The sequence below is a fragment of the Stegodyphus dumicola genome, chromosome X1 (assembly GCF_044657685.1).
Source record: "Stegodyphus dumicola isolate Sdum_Otavi_A_Nest chromosome X1, ASM4465768v1".
NCBI lineage: Eukaryota > Metazoa > Arthropoda > Arachnida > Araneae > Eresidae > Stegodyphus > Stegodyphus dumicola.
The window spans coordinates 166,794,898-166,812,851 of NC_140780.1; the positions used below are offsets into that span (position 1 = coordinate 166,794,898).

The 17,954-nt window shown below is 30.3% G+C and overlaps 1 protein-coding gene across 1 annotated transcript; it reads right to left on the reverse strand.

Annotated features, from left to right (window-relative positions):
- Window positions 1–1,079: 1,079 nt before the first annotated feature.
- On the reverse strand, window positions 1,080–17,527 carry LOC146993352 (EH domain-containing protein 1-like). The gene is made up of 2 exons (XM_085808611.1): window positions 16,498–17,527; window positions 1,080–4,996 (listed from the first exon to the last, which is right to left on the reverse strand). Exons 1-2 carry the CDS (start codon window positions 17,407–17,409, stop codon window positions 4,310–4,312), a joined length of 1,599 nt encoding a protein of 532 aa, XP_085664737.1. The 5' UTR covers window positions 17,410–17,527; the 3' UTR covers window positions 1,080–4,309.
- Window positions 17,528–17,954: the final 427 nt, after the last annotated feature.

Genomic DNA, 17,954 nt, shown 5'->3' on the forward strand with positions numbered 1-17,954 from the left:
TGGAACACAAATATTTTAGCTTGATTTCTATAAAATGTGGTATTTTCAAGTCAGAGAATTTTTCTTCTTCATTTCTAATGAATGTTGATTCAAAGTAGTATTTTCAAATTTAAGATGAAATAAATGTTGCATAAAAAATAATAAACACTGTAAATTTAACAGACTAAAAATTCCATTACCATTTCTTTCATCCTATTATAATCAAATAATTAAAGCAGAAAAGGTCGATTAAAGTTGAGAAATTCATTATAGTGTCAACTGTTGAAAAAGTCCGAGGATGCAGTGCCTGGTCTAGTGATTAGACAGTACTGTTTGATAGTCTGAACTCCAGACCCATGGAAGGTTTAATTGTTTGAATGTGTCCTTCCCTGTTTTTCACAGGCTTAATACTGGCTTGTCCCCAGGCAGCACTTTCGGTGATGAGACGGTTAAATGACCAATGGGATTAAACTAAGAACCAAGGCATTTTGGTTATGGGAATACCTTTGTAAAAAATTACAATAACTTCCACATCATTGAAATGAAAAATGAAATAAATAAGAGACAAGCATTAGCTGAAGATGAGGGAAACACCATTAGGAGTTAAAGAAATAATTAGATAAGAGGTCCAATGGGTTCAGTCATTCCCTAGAAATGTTTGAGAAGTAAGTATCTGACTGTATTCGGGGGACTACCTTCTGAAATGTCAAAAATCAGTTCTTCACGTAAACTGCTGAAAGTCTGATGAACAAAGTTACAACAAAGATTATGTTCTCATGTAGTATGTGGGAAAATGAAATTACTCATTTCAACATCTTTATATTCAAAATGGAAGAGCCTGATACTTTTATTAATTCTTAAGTAGATAATTAACAGACAAAAATCAGCATAAAACCTTTAACAATATGATAATTAATATCTTTGGCTTTGCAATTCCAAAGTCTTTCATCACATAACTATATAATTTTGGGGAAAGGATTAGTGTCAATCAGTTTACAATGTATCTAAACAGTTGGGCAATAGATAAAAACTTAATTCTTCCTCCCTCCGCCTCCTGCTTAGTCAGTTTCATGATTAAAGAAGGAATGTAAAACACAGCATAACTATGGAAAACTGTTTATTTGTGAAATAAGTAGCAACATATGCAATACTGTTTTCGTTATACAAATAAAAATGAAATTTTAAGCATGAAGTAATCTATAAAAATATTCAGTAAAATGCTTACTTTAACATTATTTGTATGATTTCAAAGCAATAGATCATGTATACAATAATAAAAAAATAACTTTGCCACATTTTAGGCAGAAATATAATTTTAAATACAGTTTCAGAAAGGTAAAATTTTAAGTTTAGAACACCTTCTACAACATCAGTTACATCAAATTTTTAAGTTATCAAAAATAAGTCTCATATGCACCTACTCAGATTAAAATAAGTCTCGTATGCTCAAAGCTATATAAATGAGAAGTATGCATAAGATCAAATTATATCTAAAAGAATCATTAAATACATAGAACATGAGAGATTAAACATAAATCTATCAAAAACAGTATGACATGCATAAAAATATTAAATAAAATCTTCCAAATATACTTTTTTCAGCACCATAAATTAAGCTTAGTATTAGAAGACATATGAAGCAATTTGTAACATGCATATAACACAAAGCACCTTTTCAGAAAATAATTAATATATCAAAAAATATTATTATAAACTTTAAATTATCTTAAGGCACACAATGATTATAAAGTGCTGACTAGAAAAATACACAGTAAATTGTTATTCATCAAAGGATTTATTATACTCAATATTAAAAGAGAAAAAAATGAAAAAAAAATTCATTTATTAAAGGCTACTTTATTACTTATTTTGATAGAATGTAATAAAAAAGAAAATACAATGAAACAATATAAACATGATTAAACAGCTATTAAAAGTGGCAAGCAATAAATTTTTACATGGACACTCAATACACAAATAATTTATAAAACTAACTTGTCTTTGAGATTTTAGATCACCTTTCACATTAAAGCACCAGTTCACAGGAAGCAACAACATGGTCCTGATATAGAAAATTCTATACATTGATAGTCAGTCTATTTGTATCACAATTATTCAGCTTTATATTTTAAATCAATTCTTTCTTCAAAGTTAAAATTTTAACCTTCTATTAAATATTTTCACCCACAAATTTGAAGCATGGGACATGCCAAACAGCTCAGAATTACAGACAAACAATATTTTACAAGAGTTATTTAAAAAAAAAAAAAAAAAAAAAAAAAAAAAAAAAAAAAAAAAAAGCTCAGATCCATTATATAAGTGCTAAATAGATAAAAATACTTTTTTAATACATGTTTATTACATTATTTTTTCACTGAAACTGAAGAGTATCCAAGTATGCCACCCAGATTTTTATGGATCATTTACATGCAAAACACTATTTTAATAAAATTACTTTAATTATTCATAACTTTAGAAGCCAACATGATTCCTATCTGACTTCATGGCACATTATCACAAGTTCAAATAATGGTCATGAAAATGTAAAAACACTTTCAATCATGATTCAAATAAACAGTACACAAAGCTAATAGATGAAAAAGCATGGGTTCTTTGCACTGACAGAAAACAAAAAAAAAAAAAATGTTTATATTACACAAAGCAACAAACTTGTGTTTGGGATTAGTCAAGACTATTTATTTCGAAGGCAAACAGGTACAAGTCCCTATTTACCTGAAGCAAAGAAATCTGCTACAAAGGGAAAGCCATGGTTGTATTTATACCCAAAAGGAGTAAAGTGAATTAAAAGATAGTGCCATCTGTTGGCATAAATAGTAACAAAAATTGAAAAATTGAGTTAATAGGAATTTTAAAAGGATTAGAAAAGACTGGATTGAAATTAAAGTCATTAACTAAACAAGCTAAATTTTTCTGAATGTAAAAAACTTGAAGAAACTCCAACCACAAGGTTGCTGCTTTGCCTAATTTTGTTTTACTTTGGTGTGTTTCTTTTCTGTCTTGAAAAAAATATTTCCCCAAAATTGAAGTTTATAGCAGCTTCAAAAGATGCAACATTATGTAATAGCACAGCACATTTGCTTAAGAAAACAAAGAATTAAAAAAAATTTTAAAATAACAAAAACTGCAAATCACACAGGATGTCAATAATTTCATTATATACTTGTAATACATGCTTAATTCAAAAGATTAATACTGAGATTCTAAGAAAAATAGATTGTATCATTTGACTTCAAAAATGAATGTGCTTTGTCTCTCCTATATCACAGTTACGTTTTACATATCATTAGATTTAGGAACTACTAAAATGCTGAAAATTTATACATACACACAAATTTACATTTCTAATGAACTAAATGTACAAATTTTATTCAAAATTAAAATCAGTTTCATTTTAACATTCAGTTATTATAAAAAATTTACTTCTTTGAAAGACATTTTAAAAAATCAAATACTTTTATCAAATGAAAGTAGGTACATTTTTAACATTATAATAGCTCTTATGTAAAGAAAAAGGCACAATTTTTATTCTAAAATATGCTTCTATTTTAAATTCTACATAATATTTGCAACACAAAAAAATAATTCAGTGTTTTTAAGCATATTCAACACACAAACACATTAACAAACTCAATATGTTTAAAACAGAATAAAAAATAAAAAATTTGCACTTAAACTTTTTTTAATACGAAGTCTTTTAATACTGCTACGTCAAAAAATGTTTATATCATAAAAATAAATAATGCCATCTTAAAAATTATATATCATACTTAAATTACAGGTTAAATTTATAACAAAAATGTTAAAAACAATAATTGCACTTCAAGTAATAGATATTTAAATATTTTAGAATACTTAATATTCCTGATTTCAACAGCAAAAAGCACATGAACTCAATATTAAAACCTTTTTTACAATTCTTATTTGCAATTTTTAACTACCTTCATACAAAAGCATAAAATTTTTTTGGCATCTCTAAATCAAGATCATTACAACAAAAACTTACATATCCTGATCTTATAATATTTTTAGTCTGAACAGATATCAAAGACAGAATGCATGTGAAAATGAATAACATAAATACGATATGCAATATATAAAGATATATTTTTATAATAACAACAGACACTATGCTTATAAATTATAATTCAAAAGTCAATAAATCTTAAACAATAAAAATGTAGACACTTATATGATATGCTTATAAATTAAAGGAATAATTTGCCTTTTAAAAGAAAAAGTATATGAAAATCAGAAATTTACATTCTTAAAAGAGCACTATGCACTTTCCCCCTCATACTTGCATGAATATTTACTTTTTTGATGGTGGGATTAAATGGTCAGGCAATTCTGAGGGTATATCATGACCCTCTAATTTGATATTGATAAGATGCATAGCAAGTGCAAACTCATCCATATCCAGCTGTCCATCCTTATCTATATCAGATAATTTCCAAATTTTTCCTAACACTGTATTAGGAAGTTTTGATTTTACCATCTCAGACTTGGCAGCTGCGCCAGTTATTTTACCATCAACAGGATTAAGACGATTGAATATAGCATCAAACTTAAATCTATCTTTTTCCACAACCCAGTCAACTTGAAGAGATCCTGCATCAGCTCCTTCTCCCCTTCCATGACCAAATGGATTATCAACCAAAGCATTCAATGCACCACCTTGAACAGGTCCTGTTTCAACTGACTGTTCTTCTTGTTCTCTTGGAATCATATTCATTATTTTTGAAATATCATCCCGAAGCATGATGTCAACTGCCTCTAACAACTTAGGCCGCAAGGTATTAAACTTGTCAAAATCCTGCTGCATAAGTTTGTCTTGCATCAACTTCATGTCAGGGAAATCTCCCAATGGTATCTGGTGTTCTTTCTGTAATTCTGCATATATATTTCCTAATTTCTTAACAAGTTCCTTCTTCTTGCTTTCCTTTCCAAACATAGATGGCATTTGATTTCTTAAGGAACTTATAATATAAGCGTGTACCTATAAGAAAAACATGATTAGCAATAATACTCAGTTATTGTTCATAACATCAAAAAATTTTCAATATTTTATTTGCTTCATATTAAAAGCTTTTCCTCTTTACATACAAATGGAACAAAACAATAATTACTACTTTTTGAGTTATACATAAAAGTCCTACTAAATTACATAAATTTAACACATTTGCCAGTTTTGTCAGTTTTAAGGCCGATTTTTATCTGGTACAATTAACGTAGAAACACCTGATATAAAAAGAAATCTGTTGAAAATTAAAAACCACTTGACTTTTCAATCTTTTTAACACATTTTCATTAAAAAGAAATTTGTTGTTTGTATGCAGTTTATACTTATTAGCCAACACTAATTAAAAATTCAATTATGCTTTACAGGAAAATGTAACAAATAATATATATATAGCATACATTATAATACTATAATCCATATATACATTATATAATACCAATGTGTAATATTTACAAATTTTGTTTTCTTTTTTATTTATTGAAAACTGAGGCAGGGAACAGAAGCAGTTTAAAGTTTAAGCTATACCAATATTTATTCTGACAAAGTCTGCTGATTATATCAGAAGTCATGATTCCTTAACACATTTACTATTTTAAAATTTCACATGCAAATGTTAGTTCTGTGTACATATTAAATGTACATGTTCAAAATAAGCTGAAAATTTTCTCAGCAAACAGAAGATAATAAATAGAAATCATTAACTAGGAAATTAAACTCTGCTATTCATTACACTAAATCTATAATTATGATAATAAAATCAGAATTTTTTTAGTCTGATGCCTTGCTCTCTTCGGCCAACACTGTGGATTCTTTGATGTTATCATTTTTAACACCTACTCAGATTAAACTGCAAGCAGAACTATCCATGGCTTTGGAAATGCCTGTTCCCTTAAAACTGTTCTCAAATATTACTTCAAACTTTAGTGGTCTTCTATGCATCATGACTCATGTTTTCAAATATAGAAATAAATACTTCCACTTTACCAGTAGATATCAAATAGTGAATATCACCAGTCATTCATTTGCTGTAAAATGCCTGCATCTTTGCAGTTATTTAACTGAGACATCCAAATGGCAATGTGATTGAAGTTCAGCTCCAAGAAACCCAACAATATTCAATCATTTTTATTGAACAAAAATTTTCATTTCTCAATGTTATTAATATTATACTTTTCATGAGTAAAATACTTATCATTCAAGAAACGGCAAATTTCAAAGTGACCAAATATTGTGGTCATTATCCACATCTGGCACTCTTAGTCTTACTTCAGGGCACTCATCTATAAGCGAAGCCCAAAATGATTTCACAGAAGTTACAAAAAATATTATTGGTGTTTGATGACTTCATAATGGTTAGAAAAAAGGTACATGACTAACTTCTAAGGACGGCACTCACTGTAAACTAAGAGATCCACACTTAGGTACACAATATTAAAAAAAAAAAAAAAAAAAAAAAAAAAAAAAAATTTTTTTGTAACAAATTTTAAAAAAATCAGACTTTTTTTTAAAATTCTTTATTAGCCTATTATCGCACATTGAAGGATTTCAAAGCAATTAAATGCCTAATTAGATGATATTAAGAAGTGTAGTTCATATTAGTGCACATATAATTTAGTATAATAATTATTACAGATAATACAAATTGATAAAATTTTAATAATTAGTATAAATTTACATACATGCATACATTAATAAACAAACAAAAGACAATATTTTAGTAATTATAGCTTTTATACGAGTATAAATAAACTGTCAGAGTAAATATAATCATAGGAATGGCATCAATATGTGTAATCTACATAACTTTTTCAAAACTGTTAATATTAGAATTTCATTACTGCTATGCACATTCAGCGGGGAAGAAAAAAATGCCTTTCCAAACCCTACATTTTTCAATTTGTTCCGCATATCCCAAAAGTAGAAAACATTTTTTCAAATACTGCTGATGAAATTCTTGCACTTAGCATTTCAATTACACCCAGTTCTTTTTTCCCTATGCATTCTTTCAAAAGGGCACTTTCCACCATTCAGATCACTGACTTGACTCCCATTTTCAAAAAAGATTTTACAGAAAGGTGGAGTATGAATTCCAAATTTCAATGTAATACTGAACAAAGCTATGTCTACATATTTTTAATTAATTCCAATGCTTATTCCTTTTCATTTATTAATAAGGCTTTATACTTTGGTGATAAAATATAGGCTAGAAATATACTGAAGACAATACTTGTTTATATCCTGTTTTATGTCTGCTTCACCAAGATCAAAACTTTCTAAAATTCAACAGCTTCAATACTGTAATTATTCTTTTGGATTTCATTAAAAGCAACAGAAACTTCAAACAAAGTAAAAGACATTTAACTGCTATAGATAAGAATTTTCAGTCAACAAACACATTTGACTGAATACTCTTGTCTAATGCATATGGATTCTGTTCCACAGTTTGCACAAAATTTGGGCAGTCCTTTATATAGCCTTTAACCCTTTCCGCCATGCTACTCTTTAAAGTTGGAATTTTACAAAAAAAAAAAAAAAAATTGTTTTGTAGGCAGTCTATTTAGGCCTAGGAGAGTATGCAGGTATAATTTTACAAAGACTGCACAAACCGTTTCCATTTTGTGGGTGTGTCCGAAGCGAACACACTGAACCGCATGAGCTGCGTTAGGTGAGCATTGCTGTGAAGCACGTATTACAGTAAAATACTTTGTCTATGATTTAAAAACAGTAGAATCTGATCTCTGCAGCAGATTTAGCATAACCTAGAGTGCACCACGGGAAGGCCTGCTACTCTACACCCCCCCTGTGTTTGAAGCATGAGACCAGATTCTGTGACTCACTCTTACGTGACAGGCGCTACCAGTACAGTGTGTTTAGTTCGAACACACCATACACTGAAGGCTTCACTATACGCAATATTTCAAAGATAAAAATTAAAAGTAATACAGAATAGGCAGATTAGCATACGAACAACAAAATTATATAAGTATTTTTTTCATTGATATTCTTTATATTTAAAAAAAAAAAAAGATCTGAAACATTTCTTTGAAAAATCAGTGTCTTTAAAAACAGAATATATCTGAACGTTAATGATTTGCTTGTATGGTGCTGCCATCTATTATTCATAAAAGAGATTAAAAGCAATCATTAGTGTAGTTTTCGTGATAATTTATCGATTTTTTTCAGTGTCTAAAGAGGGAATATCTTTGGTGTGTTCACATCGAACACACTGTGCTGGAAAGGGTTCAGGACTTGCTGACTGAGTTCCAGCATACTTCAGAGAGTATATTTAAAACAATTCATTAAATTTGGCTTAGACAAGCTGGTGATTTGAAAATATTTTATGATTTGAATAACATGCTCAATAACATCTAATATATTTAAATATCTTGCTAGTAAATGTGCTGAACAATCATAATATGGAAGTCGAAAATCTTTCCTTAATTTTGCATTACTTGCTACACTTTATTGGTTTTAAAACTATGAATTTCATATCTGAATTTGTTTTCAACTTCCAAAGCAAGGGCAAATGGCATCCAAAGCAAGGGTGACTTGTAATGTGGTATTAACTTGCATGTGGAGTAAATTATGCATCAATAGTCTCCACTAAATGTGTAGTTCAATGTCTTGCACAAATACATATGCAGACTTTTGGTTGATTGTGGATATTAGACAAGTCTAACATCATATATTCTAGTTGATGAACCAAATGTTTATTACATTTCTCATTTTTTTTTATATCATTTAAGAATTCATAACAGCACTTCCTTTTAAAGTGGCCACCTCATTCAGTCACCAAAATTAGAAGCCAGAACTGGTAAACTTAATTGTCAGATTTTTAATGTATAATGTGTTTAAATTTTAGACTGTTCTGAATATGAAGTTATTCATGTGATACCATTAACTCAATACAATTTTTATTTCTCTAAAATGTTCATTTTAAATTTATAATCTATTCTGAAAGATATAGTAATTTGTTGGTGATTTACACATATTTAATTTTCACACTCACTTTAGATTACATGATATCAGTCTTTCATCTTTTTTTTTTTTTTTTTCCCCCCGTCTAAAATGTGGACTATTTTTAATGTCCTTGCAATATCACTCATTCTTTTACTATTTCTTTTCCCTCTAAAATGTTAACCATATTTAACCTATCATCAACTGAAAAAGAAGCAGTGTCCCCATCCCCCGAACATGGAATTTTGCATGCGAACAGAAAATGCAAAACTGGCCACCATATGAAATTATTTATTCCGAAGGGAAGTGTTTAGAGATGCAATGTGAAAAAAATGAAAAAAAAAAAATAGTCATCTTACTGATAAACTTTTTCTTACTTTCGGGATTTATTTTCTTATTATTTTGTGTTTTGTATGCTGTTAGGCTGAAGAGCTAACTTCTATCAGATAATGCAACATAACACTTAAATATAGATGAATTTCAAAAAGCACCAATTTCTCATTTTGTAATAGCAGCAACTGCAGAATTATGGCCTCTACAAAGATAAATAAATGTGTTTGGAGATCAAACACTGACTGAGTGGGGTACATTAGATTTACTTCAAATCAATGCTGTTACAGAACTGATTCGACTCTTATGTAATTCAATCCAATAATTAAAGTTATGGATCAATGCTTACAAACCAAGAAAATAAAGACAAGGTTTCTACTACAATTGTCATTATGTTGTGTAATACCCCAAGTAATAATACTGACAGACAACCAACACTTCAAAATAAATGTGAGCTATCAGATCTCCCACAAGTTTTACAGTCCCAACCTATTATACAGACGTCATGTTTGTACAAACGGTTACAACCCAATAGACAGATGTAATATTTGCACAATATAAGAAATTAATCATACTGTCTTATATGTAACATACAAAATAAGCAGATTGGAATGAAGCACACGCACATGACATAGATTAGCATTACCACATAAATACAATACTTTGCATAGAGTGTACTACTATAGATTTACTTTGTATATTTTATGTGCAGAGGAAAAACCGAAAAGGAAACAAGTTCTTATAACCCACAAGATAAATTTGCAATACTTCCTTTTATTCAAGGCAGGATAATGATGGTTAACAAGCCTCAAGTTTGTGATAAGACATAATTAAGAGCTAGTAACAGAAATTTTGGACACTTGTCTCTATACAAATTAAAAAAAAAGAAGAAGAAGAAGAAGAAGATTATCATAGTGAAACTAAACTGCTAACCATCCAAAATACAACATGAAGAAGGACAAGAGATCAAAGCCAAATTTATTTCAGAGATTACACATAATATCAATGTTTTGAAATACAGCCTTCTTTGAGGTGAGGAAGACGAAAAAAATCAATAAGTATTGCCTCAACATTTGTCAATAACCACTCCTACATGCCACAGCATTGAGTGAAAGATGGTTTTTGGATGTGGTGTTTGGGAATGACATGCTACCTTCACACACAGCCAAAGTTCATTTGGTGTACCTGTGGGTGTCACATGCTAGGCTAGGCTTCTCCAATCATCGACCAAACAGTGCAATATGATGATCTAAGAAGTAAGCTTGAACATTGTATGAAACGTGTAATTGCGTATCATTCTGTGGAAATGTGGCCGCAGGCAAGCCCTGAAAGTAAGGAAGGAGAACAGGCTGGAAAAACCGAGAGATATTGCGTTGCTTGGTAAGCATATCAATAATGCCTACCACTGGGTGCAGGAGTAGCATTCAATACCACCCCACACCATAACATCAGAGCCAGACCAGTACGGTGATATAAAACACAACAACTGAGCAGCCTCTCAATATTTATTATAAGTTGCCAAACATTAATAGCATAAGAAATGCCAACATACTTTAGCAATTTAAATATAAATTTTAATTATTAAATAAGGATTACGATACACTAAAAAAAAAATAAAATACTTAAATTTGTCCCCAAAATCCTTTCTGTAATTTTTTTTTGGGGGTGGCACTGTTCTTCTTTCCAAATACACAGCAAACTATTTTCCCTTAAAAAAATCAACAGAGTAGCAGAGAGTCAGCATCGTGCAAACCTAGCAAATGCCGCCCATCCTCCGAAGACATCTCCTCGTCGTTTTCTTCAAGATTTTATTGCAAAATTCTGTATTCCTCCAGTAAAGTTCCTTTCATTAGTACAAACTTTACTAGCACATATTATGGGAAAAAAATATCACAGTTCATTTATAAAACCTGTTGGTAATTGGAATATACAGTCAAAAGTCGTTAATCCGGACTCGTCGGGACTTCGGCGATTCCGGATTATAGATCATCAGTTTAAATCTCGTAAGATGGCATGCAGAAATTCTAAAATTAAAAATATGAAACCGTAATTTATGAAATAAAGAACAATTATGATCTAAAGGGTATCAAAATTTACAAAAAAAAAAAAAAAAAAAAAAAAAAAAAAAAGAGCTTAATATTTATTTGTTTACTTTATTAAACATTTCTTTCAATGTAAGTTGTTTATGTTGCTTCGTTTTATGTGATAATACTTTCTCTTTAATTCTATAAACAGACATAATTTCTTGTTCAGTTACAAAGTTCCGCTGTTCAAGTCCCGTTAATTGCTGTGCCGAGAATACCGACTAACTTGTCAATCGAAATTTTTTCGTTTTCACTAACCTCTCTGTCACATTCTTCATGTCTTTATCCATTTTTTGCAGCAATTCCACTTTTTGTTTGTTGGACATCGAAACATACTTTCGTTTTGTAGATCCTTTGGAAGTTCCAGCATCGGAAATTCTATTTGACATAATCGAAAGTTCAAGTTTACTTTTATAAAATTGCTCTTACAGTCTGCAAAAAATAATAAGCGGGATCCAATTCGAAGATTAAGGAACAACACAATCATTAACATTAACTGAAATAGATAATTAGATAATTTTAGCTTACACCGTCTGTTATACATTAAACACGCAGGCGAAAACGTATTTTGCACTTGCGCACACGCATATGCGCAGTAGTCAAGGTCTTACGCGCACGCGTAAAATGCCTGTGCGCATGTGTCAACGCGGCGCAAGCACAGAAATTTTTAGCTTTGAGGTCCGGATTATAGATCATTCCGGATTATGGGTGTCCAAATTAACGACTTTTGACTGTATATATATATATAAAAAAGAGTGCATATGAAAATAGTAATATTGCCCAACTGAAGGATTCTTAGAACGCGGTTGCCAGTCTGGCCCATTTTGAAAATTTGGTAATTTCTTCTAAAGTGGTTGAGACAGCATGTAAGTACATTTTTTTTTTTTTTTTTTTTTTTTTTTTTTTTTTTTTTTACGTGTACGTATGTATTAGCCATCAACTGGTCAAACTATAAAATATTACAATTTGTTTATAAAAACTGTTGGTAATTGGAATATATATAAAAAAAACAAAAGAGTACATATGAAAATACTAATACTGCCCAACTGAAGGACTGTTATAACACAGGTGCACATATTAGCCATCAACTGGCCAAAGATGAGCAATTTAGCATCAATTATGGATGACCACTTACTTCATTTAGAATTTCCCAGTAACGACTGACAACCGATGCTAATCATTACTGCAAATTTCCGTTAACAGTTAATGGAATGATACATAAGTACCGTGGGAACATATTGTGCACATGGGCAGAACAGCAAACCCCCCACTAAAATTATAGAGAGATTTCACAGAATTGTTTTTTAATGTACTATATAATCTCATTTAATAATTACAATTTCTATTTTAAACTGCTAAAATATGTCTTCTTTTACATGTTGATAATGTTTGCAGACTAAGTACTGACAGTTTGCAAATACTTTCAGAAAAAGTCATGAAAACTGCCAACTTGCACTCGATTAGAAACTTTTACCTTTTCATTTGTTAAAAAAAAGTTAAAGTGCACAAGGTGGTTGTGTTAACACATAAGTACCCATAATTTATGATTTATGAAAATGATCAATTCTATCAAAATACGTTAATTATTATATAATATTATTATATAAATATAATACCCAAAGATGGTTTATATAATAAAAGTAACGTGATAATAAATGACTTTGGTCACAGAAAATTATATTAAAAAATATCCACACTTCTCTGCTTTCCATAAGTATGTCTAGTTGATCTTTACATTATGGTAACTTGGCGTTTTTTTGGCGACCAACTCTTCTACAGCAACCCTCTATTTTTTTTTCTCGCCGCCATTTTGTCTTCACGAAGTAAAGACATGTTTCTTTTCTTTTTATCTACTGAACACTTCTTCCAACAATCTACTAGCCGAATTACACTTATGCTAGAAATTTTATCTAACAAAACTGCTTAATCATGACAAATATTCACTGCAAAATTGGGAAAAAGTGCACAATAATATACTCCTTACGCGTTTTTCAAAATAACACATACACATAAACCATGTACATTTTTACTTAAAAAAACATCCCAGAATCGCACAAAAATGGCATTCCGCACTCTTCACTATATCCATGTACACTGCTTTTTTCTCATAAATTAGAAAAATTTCACGAAAATACATGACAATTTTCTCAATCTTTAAACCCGGTAAAAAGAACCTATATGAAATTACCTGATCGCGAAAAAGTATTTACCCTTTCCAAATATGCACATTTCCACATATAAAATAAATAAAATATCCAAAAACTTTTACCTCTAAATCATCTATTACATTATACACGTCACCAACGAATTCATACCGCAAGCATTACAAATACTTAGTATCAAATATTTAAATTATTTCCATGCACGTTTACTTCAACTTAAACGTGTACCAAATTCCTACAAACATAAAATTCACAAAATAACTATCATTTAATTAAAATATCACTAAACCATGTACACGTCGACTTATTTTTACTTAAAAAAACATCCCAGAATTGCACAAAAATGGCATTGCGCACACTCTTCACTATATCCATGTACACTGCTTTTTTCTCATAAATTAGAAAAATTTCACGAAACTACATGACAATTTTCTCAATCTTTAAACCCGGTGAAAAGAACATATATGAAATTACCTGATCGCGAAAAAGTATTTACCCTTTCCAAATATGAACATTTCCACATATAAAATAAATAAAATATCCAACAACTTTTACCTCTAAATCATCTATTACATTATACACGTCACCGACGAATTCATACCGCAAGCATTACAAATACTTAGTATCAAATATTTAAATTATTTCCATGCACGTTTACTTGAACTTAAACGTGTACCAAATTCCTACAAACATAAAATTCACAAAATAACTATCATTTAATTAAAATATCACTAAACCATGTACACGCCGACTTATTTTTACTTAAAAAAACATCCCAGAATCGCACAAAAATGGCATTGCGCACACTCTTCACTATATCCATGTACACTGCTTTTTTCTCATAAATTAGAAAAATTTCACGAAAATACATGACAATTTTCTCAATCTTTAAACCCGGTAAAAAGAACATATATGAAATTACCTGATCGCGAAAAAGTAATGAACATTTCCCCATATAAAATAAATAAAATATCCAAAAACGTTTACCTCGAAATCATCTATTACATTGTACACGTCACCAACGAATTCATACCGCAACCATTACAAATACTTAGTGTCAGATATTTAAATTATTTCCATGCACGTTTACTTCAACTAAAACGTATACCAAATTCCTACAAACATAAAATTCACAAAATAACTATCATTTAATTAAAATATAATTAAATTCAAAAACATTACTTAAAATATAAAAGAGCACATACATTAAATTAATACATACATAAATACCCATTTCGAATTCACTTTAGTTACGGCCATGGGATCCAAAAATTCACGAACACTGTTTCACACAACAGAATAAAGCCAAATACAAAATTTCCAGATTTTTTCCAGATTTTCCCCCTTTTCCGATTAAAGAACCGTAATTCGTCCATTAATATCACATGATCTCTCATTTCCCTCACACAAAATAATGCGTAATCGGAACTGAGTACTGCTCACATTATTACCAAAGTGCCAGGTAGTAACTTTTATCGGCTCCAAAATGTCGCCAAACTACCAGTTACCATATTGTAAAGATCAACCGTATGTCTTACTTGGGATGACAAGTACACTGAGAAATATTTATCAGAGAATTCAATGATCAAATAAGGTATATTCTGATTTACTGGACTTGTATCAAAAATAAATTTAGAGAGGAATTCAAAAAGCTGCAAATTTGGGTAAAGTGCAGAATCACCCATTTATTTGTTTGGCATTTTTTACAAGAGTAAGAAAAATTGAATTTTTGTCAATTTTATTCGACTTTTTAAGTGAAAATAGGTTGATGTGTACATGGATAAAGTCAAGGAAGTGCGCAATGCCATTTTTGTGCAATTCTGGGATGTTTTTTTTAAATGAAAATAGGCCAATTTGTACATGGATACCAAGTATGTGCAATTCTTAAAAACGCGCCAAGCAGTGGGTGATTCTGCACTTTCCTCGCAAATTTTAATATGTTTCAAATGAATACCTGATGCACTAGTTGATAGAAAATACTTTCACAAAAGCAAAAGTTTTAAAAATTCAAAGAAAATGGTTACACACTTACACAAAATATTTTTAGAAATCATAGTCAAAAGTTTGAAATAAAGTACATGAAAGTAATATTTCCTGATTATTTTAGCTATTGGAAGTTTTATTTACTTAAGTATTTTAGAAGTTTCCTATAAAAATATTTTCTGCTAGATCTAAATTTAAAAGGCTTTAGATTTTCCACTCATTCTCTTACATATAAAAAAACCCTCTAGATTATAAAATACAACTCATAGTAAATCCTGCAATATGTGTCCACACTACTGAGCCTTGATTTACAATTATTAACAATTTAACAAATGATTAGAAAGGGGGAAGCATATAACCATACCTGTTAATTTTTTTTTTCCTCTGCAAATTTAAGTTTTATAATTTAATCAATTATAAAATATTAAATTTTCCCACTAAATTTTCATAAAACTTTCTCACAAAATTTTTTAATTAAATTAAATAGATGCAAATAGAGCTTTAATTGGACTATCGAATCATTTATGACTTGTAATTTCAACAGAAAATATGACTATGGTGCTGTTCAAACAGATTGTAAGAGAATGTATGACAAATTTTTGTATTTTCTGTAGGCAAAAGCTAATACTGGATTCTTAATGAAATTATCATAAAAGATGAATATCTTATGAAAAAAATTAAAACCCCAAAATGTGTACAGCTACAACAGTGAACGAATACACAATAATTTATGAGTTCAGTGCAGCAAAACAAAAAAACTAAAAAAAAAAAAAAAAAAAAGAGGGGATTCAAATTACACTTTGCTTCTTTCTCTCTCTCTTTTTTTTTCAGTTACTCAGTACTTTTTTTCAGTTACTTTAATTATAGCGAAAAATCTTCAGTTCCATACACTTATGAATATTATGCATTAAATTATTTACAAACTATTTACAAAAAAACATTGCATAAGCTTTATACTAACCTTTGCCAGCCTTGCTCGCTTGATGAGATCGTTTAACTTCCTTAGAGCAGCATTTTTTGGTAAACTTTGAATATCACGAAACATGTCTTGCTCCTCGGCCTCGAACAATTTTCTATTAGCATCAAAATTCAACGGCTGATCCCAAAATGAGCCGATGTAAACACGAGCAACTTCAGGCGTGTTAAGAACTTTCCCAAGGGACCACATCAATGCTCCATACACACGCATTAGTTGCTGGGAATCTACCATATCTGCTTTATTCAAAACAATTCGAATTTTATCATCGTGCCCACGCAGTGCTTCAATACTCCTTCTGAATTCATCTGATATGTCCAATTTATGGGCATCAAAGAGCAGAATAATACGATCAACCCGTTCGGCAAACCATTCCAGTACTCCCGTGAAATCATAACCTCTGTCAACTCTCTGCTTCTCTCCAGACAAAATTCCTGGAGTATCAATTATAGTAAGGCTCTTGAGGACCTCAGAGTTTACTACAGAAGACTGGAAACGGTTCAAAAACGCGTTTCCAAATTTGCTTAAAGGTCGGAATTGTCTTTTCGGATCCACAACAAGAGCGTTACCAGGAATTACGCTCTCCTGTTCACCATACATTACAGCTATGAAACGATCAGTGGTAGGTTCGGGACCAATTCGAATTCCAGGAAAATCTTTCTCCAACAAATATTTTATAAAAGTCGTTTTACCAGTAGAATACTGACCAACTAGTAAGATCATAGGTTTGGCTTCAAAGTCTGCATCATTAAGTGGCGGTGAATGAAATTCATGAAAAAGATAATGTTCTTCCAAAGGCAAAATCTTTAGCTTGTATATTTTTTTTAAACCTTCTACCACATTATTATATAGATCGGGTTGATGTCGCCTAGAATCTTTGGTCAGATAACTAAACATTTTGTTAAATGCTACAGGAAACACACACGCCTTCTGCCGACCAACAGTTTATTTCTTGGAGTGAAAGATTTACAATGAAGTTTAGGAAGTGTCTACGCGTACGACGTCGGACGGCTAGCTCAAACATGGTAAAAATGCTAAATGTACGACTGGTTGCGCAGAGACCATCTGCGCATGAACATGCCTCCAATGTGCCATGCGAATCGAGCGCCATTTTGTTCTCGAACGTGGTGGGATGGTGTAGTGGTGAGTGTACAAGTGATATCTATTGTTCCAAATTTTAAGTTGAAATTCAAATAAGTTAAAATTCTAATGCTTTTTCCACTTAAATGAATAGTCTTTTTTTAATTTAATTGTCTTTTTGATTAATTTTAATCATTTTTTTTCTTGCACAGACCGCAATTATAGGCATAATTCGTTTTCTGCTGAATGTATAGGTAAGAATTATTTTTGATTTTGTAAATATTTAATTAACTTTGAATACAAAATTATTTATGAATTGTATATAGTTTATTGGTTTGTGTGTGCAGTTAAAAGGAAGAAAA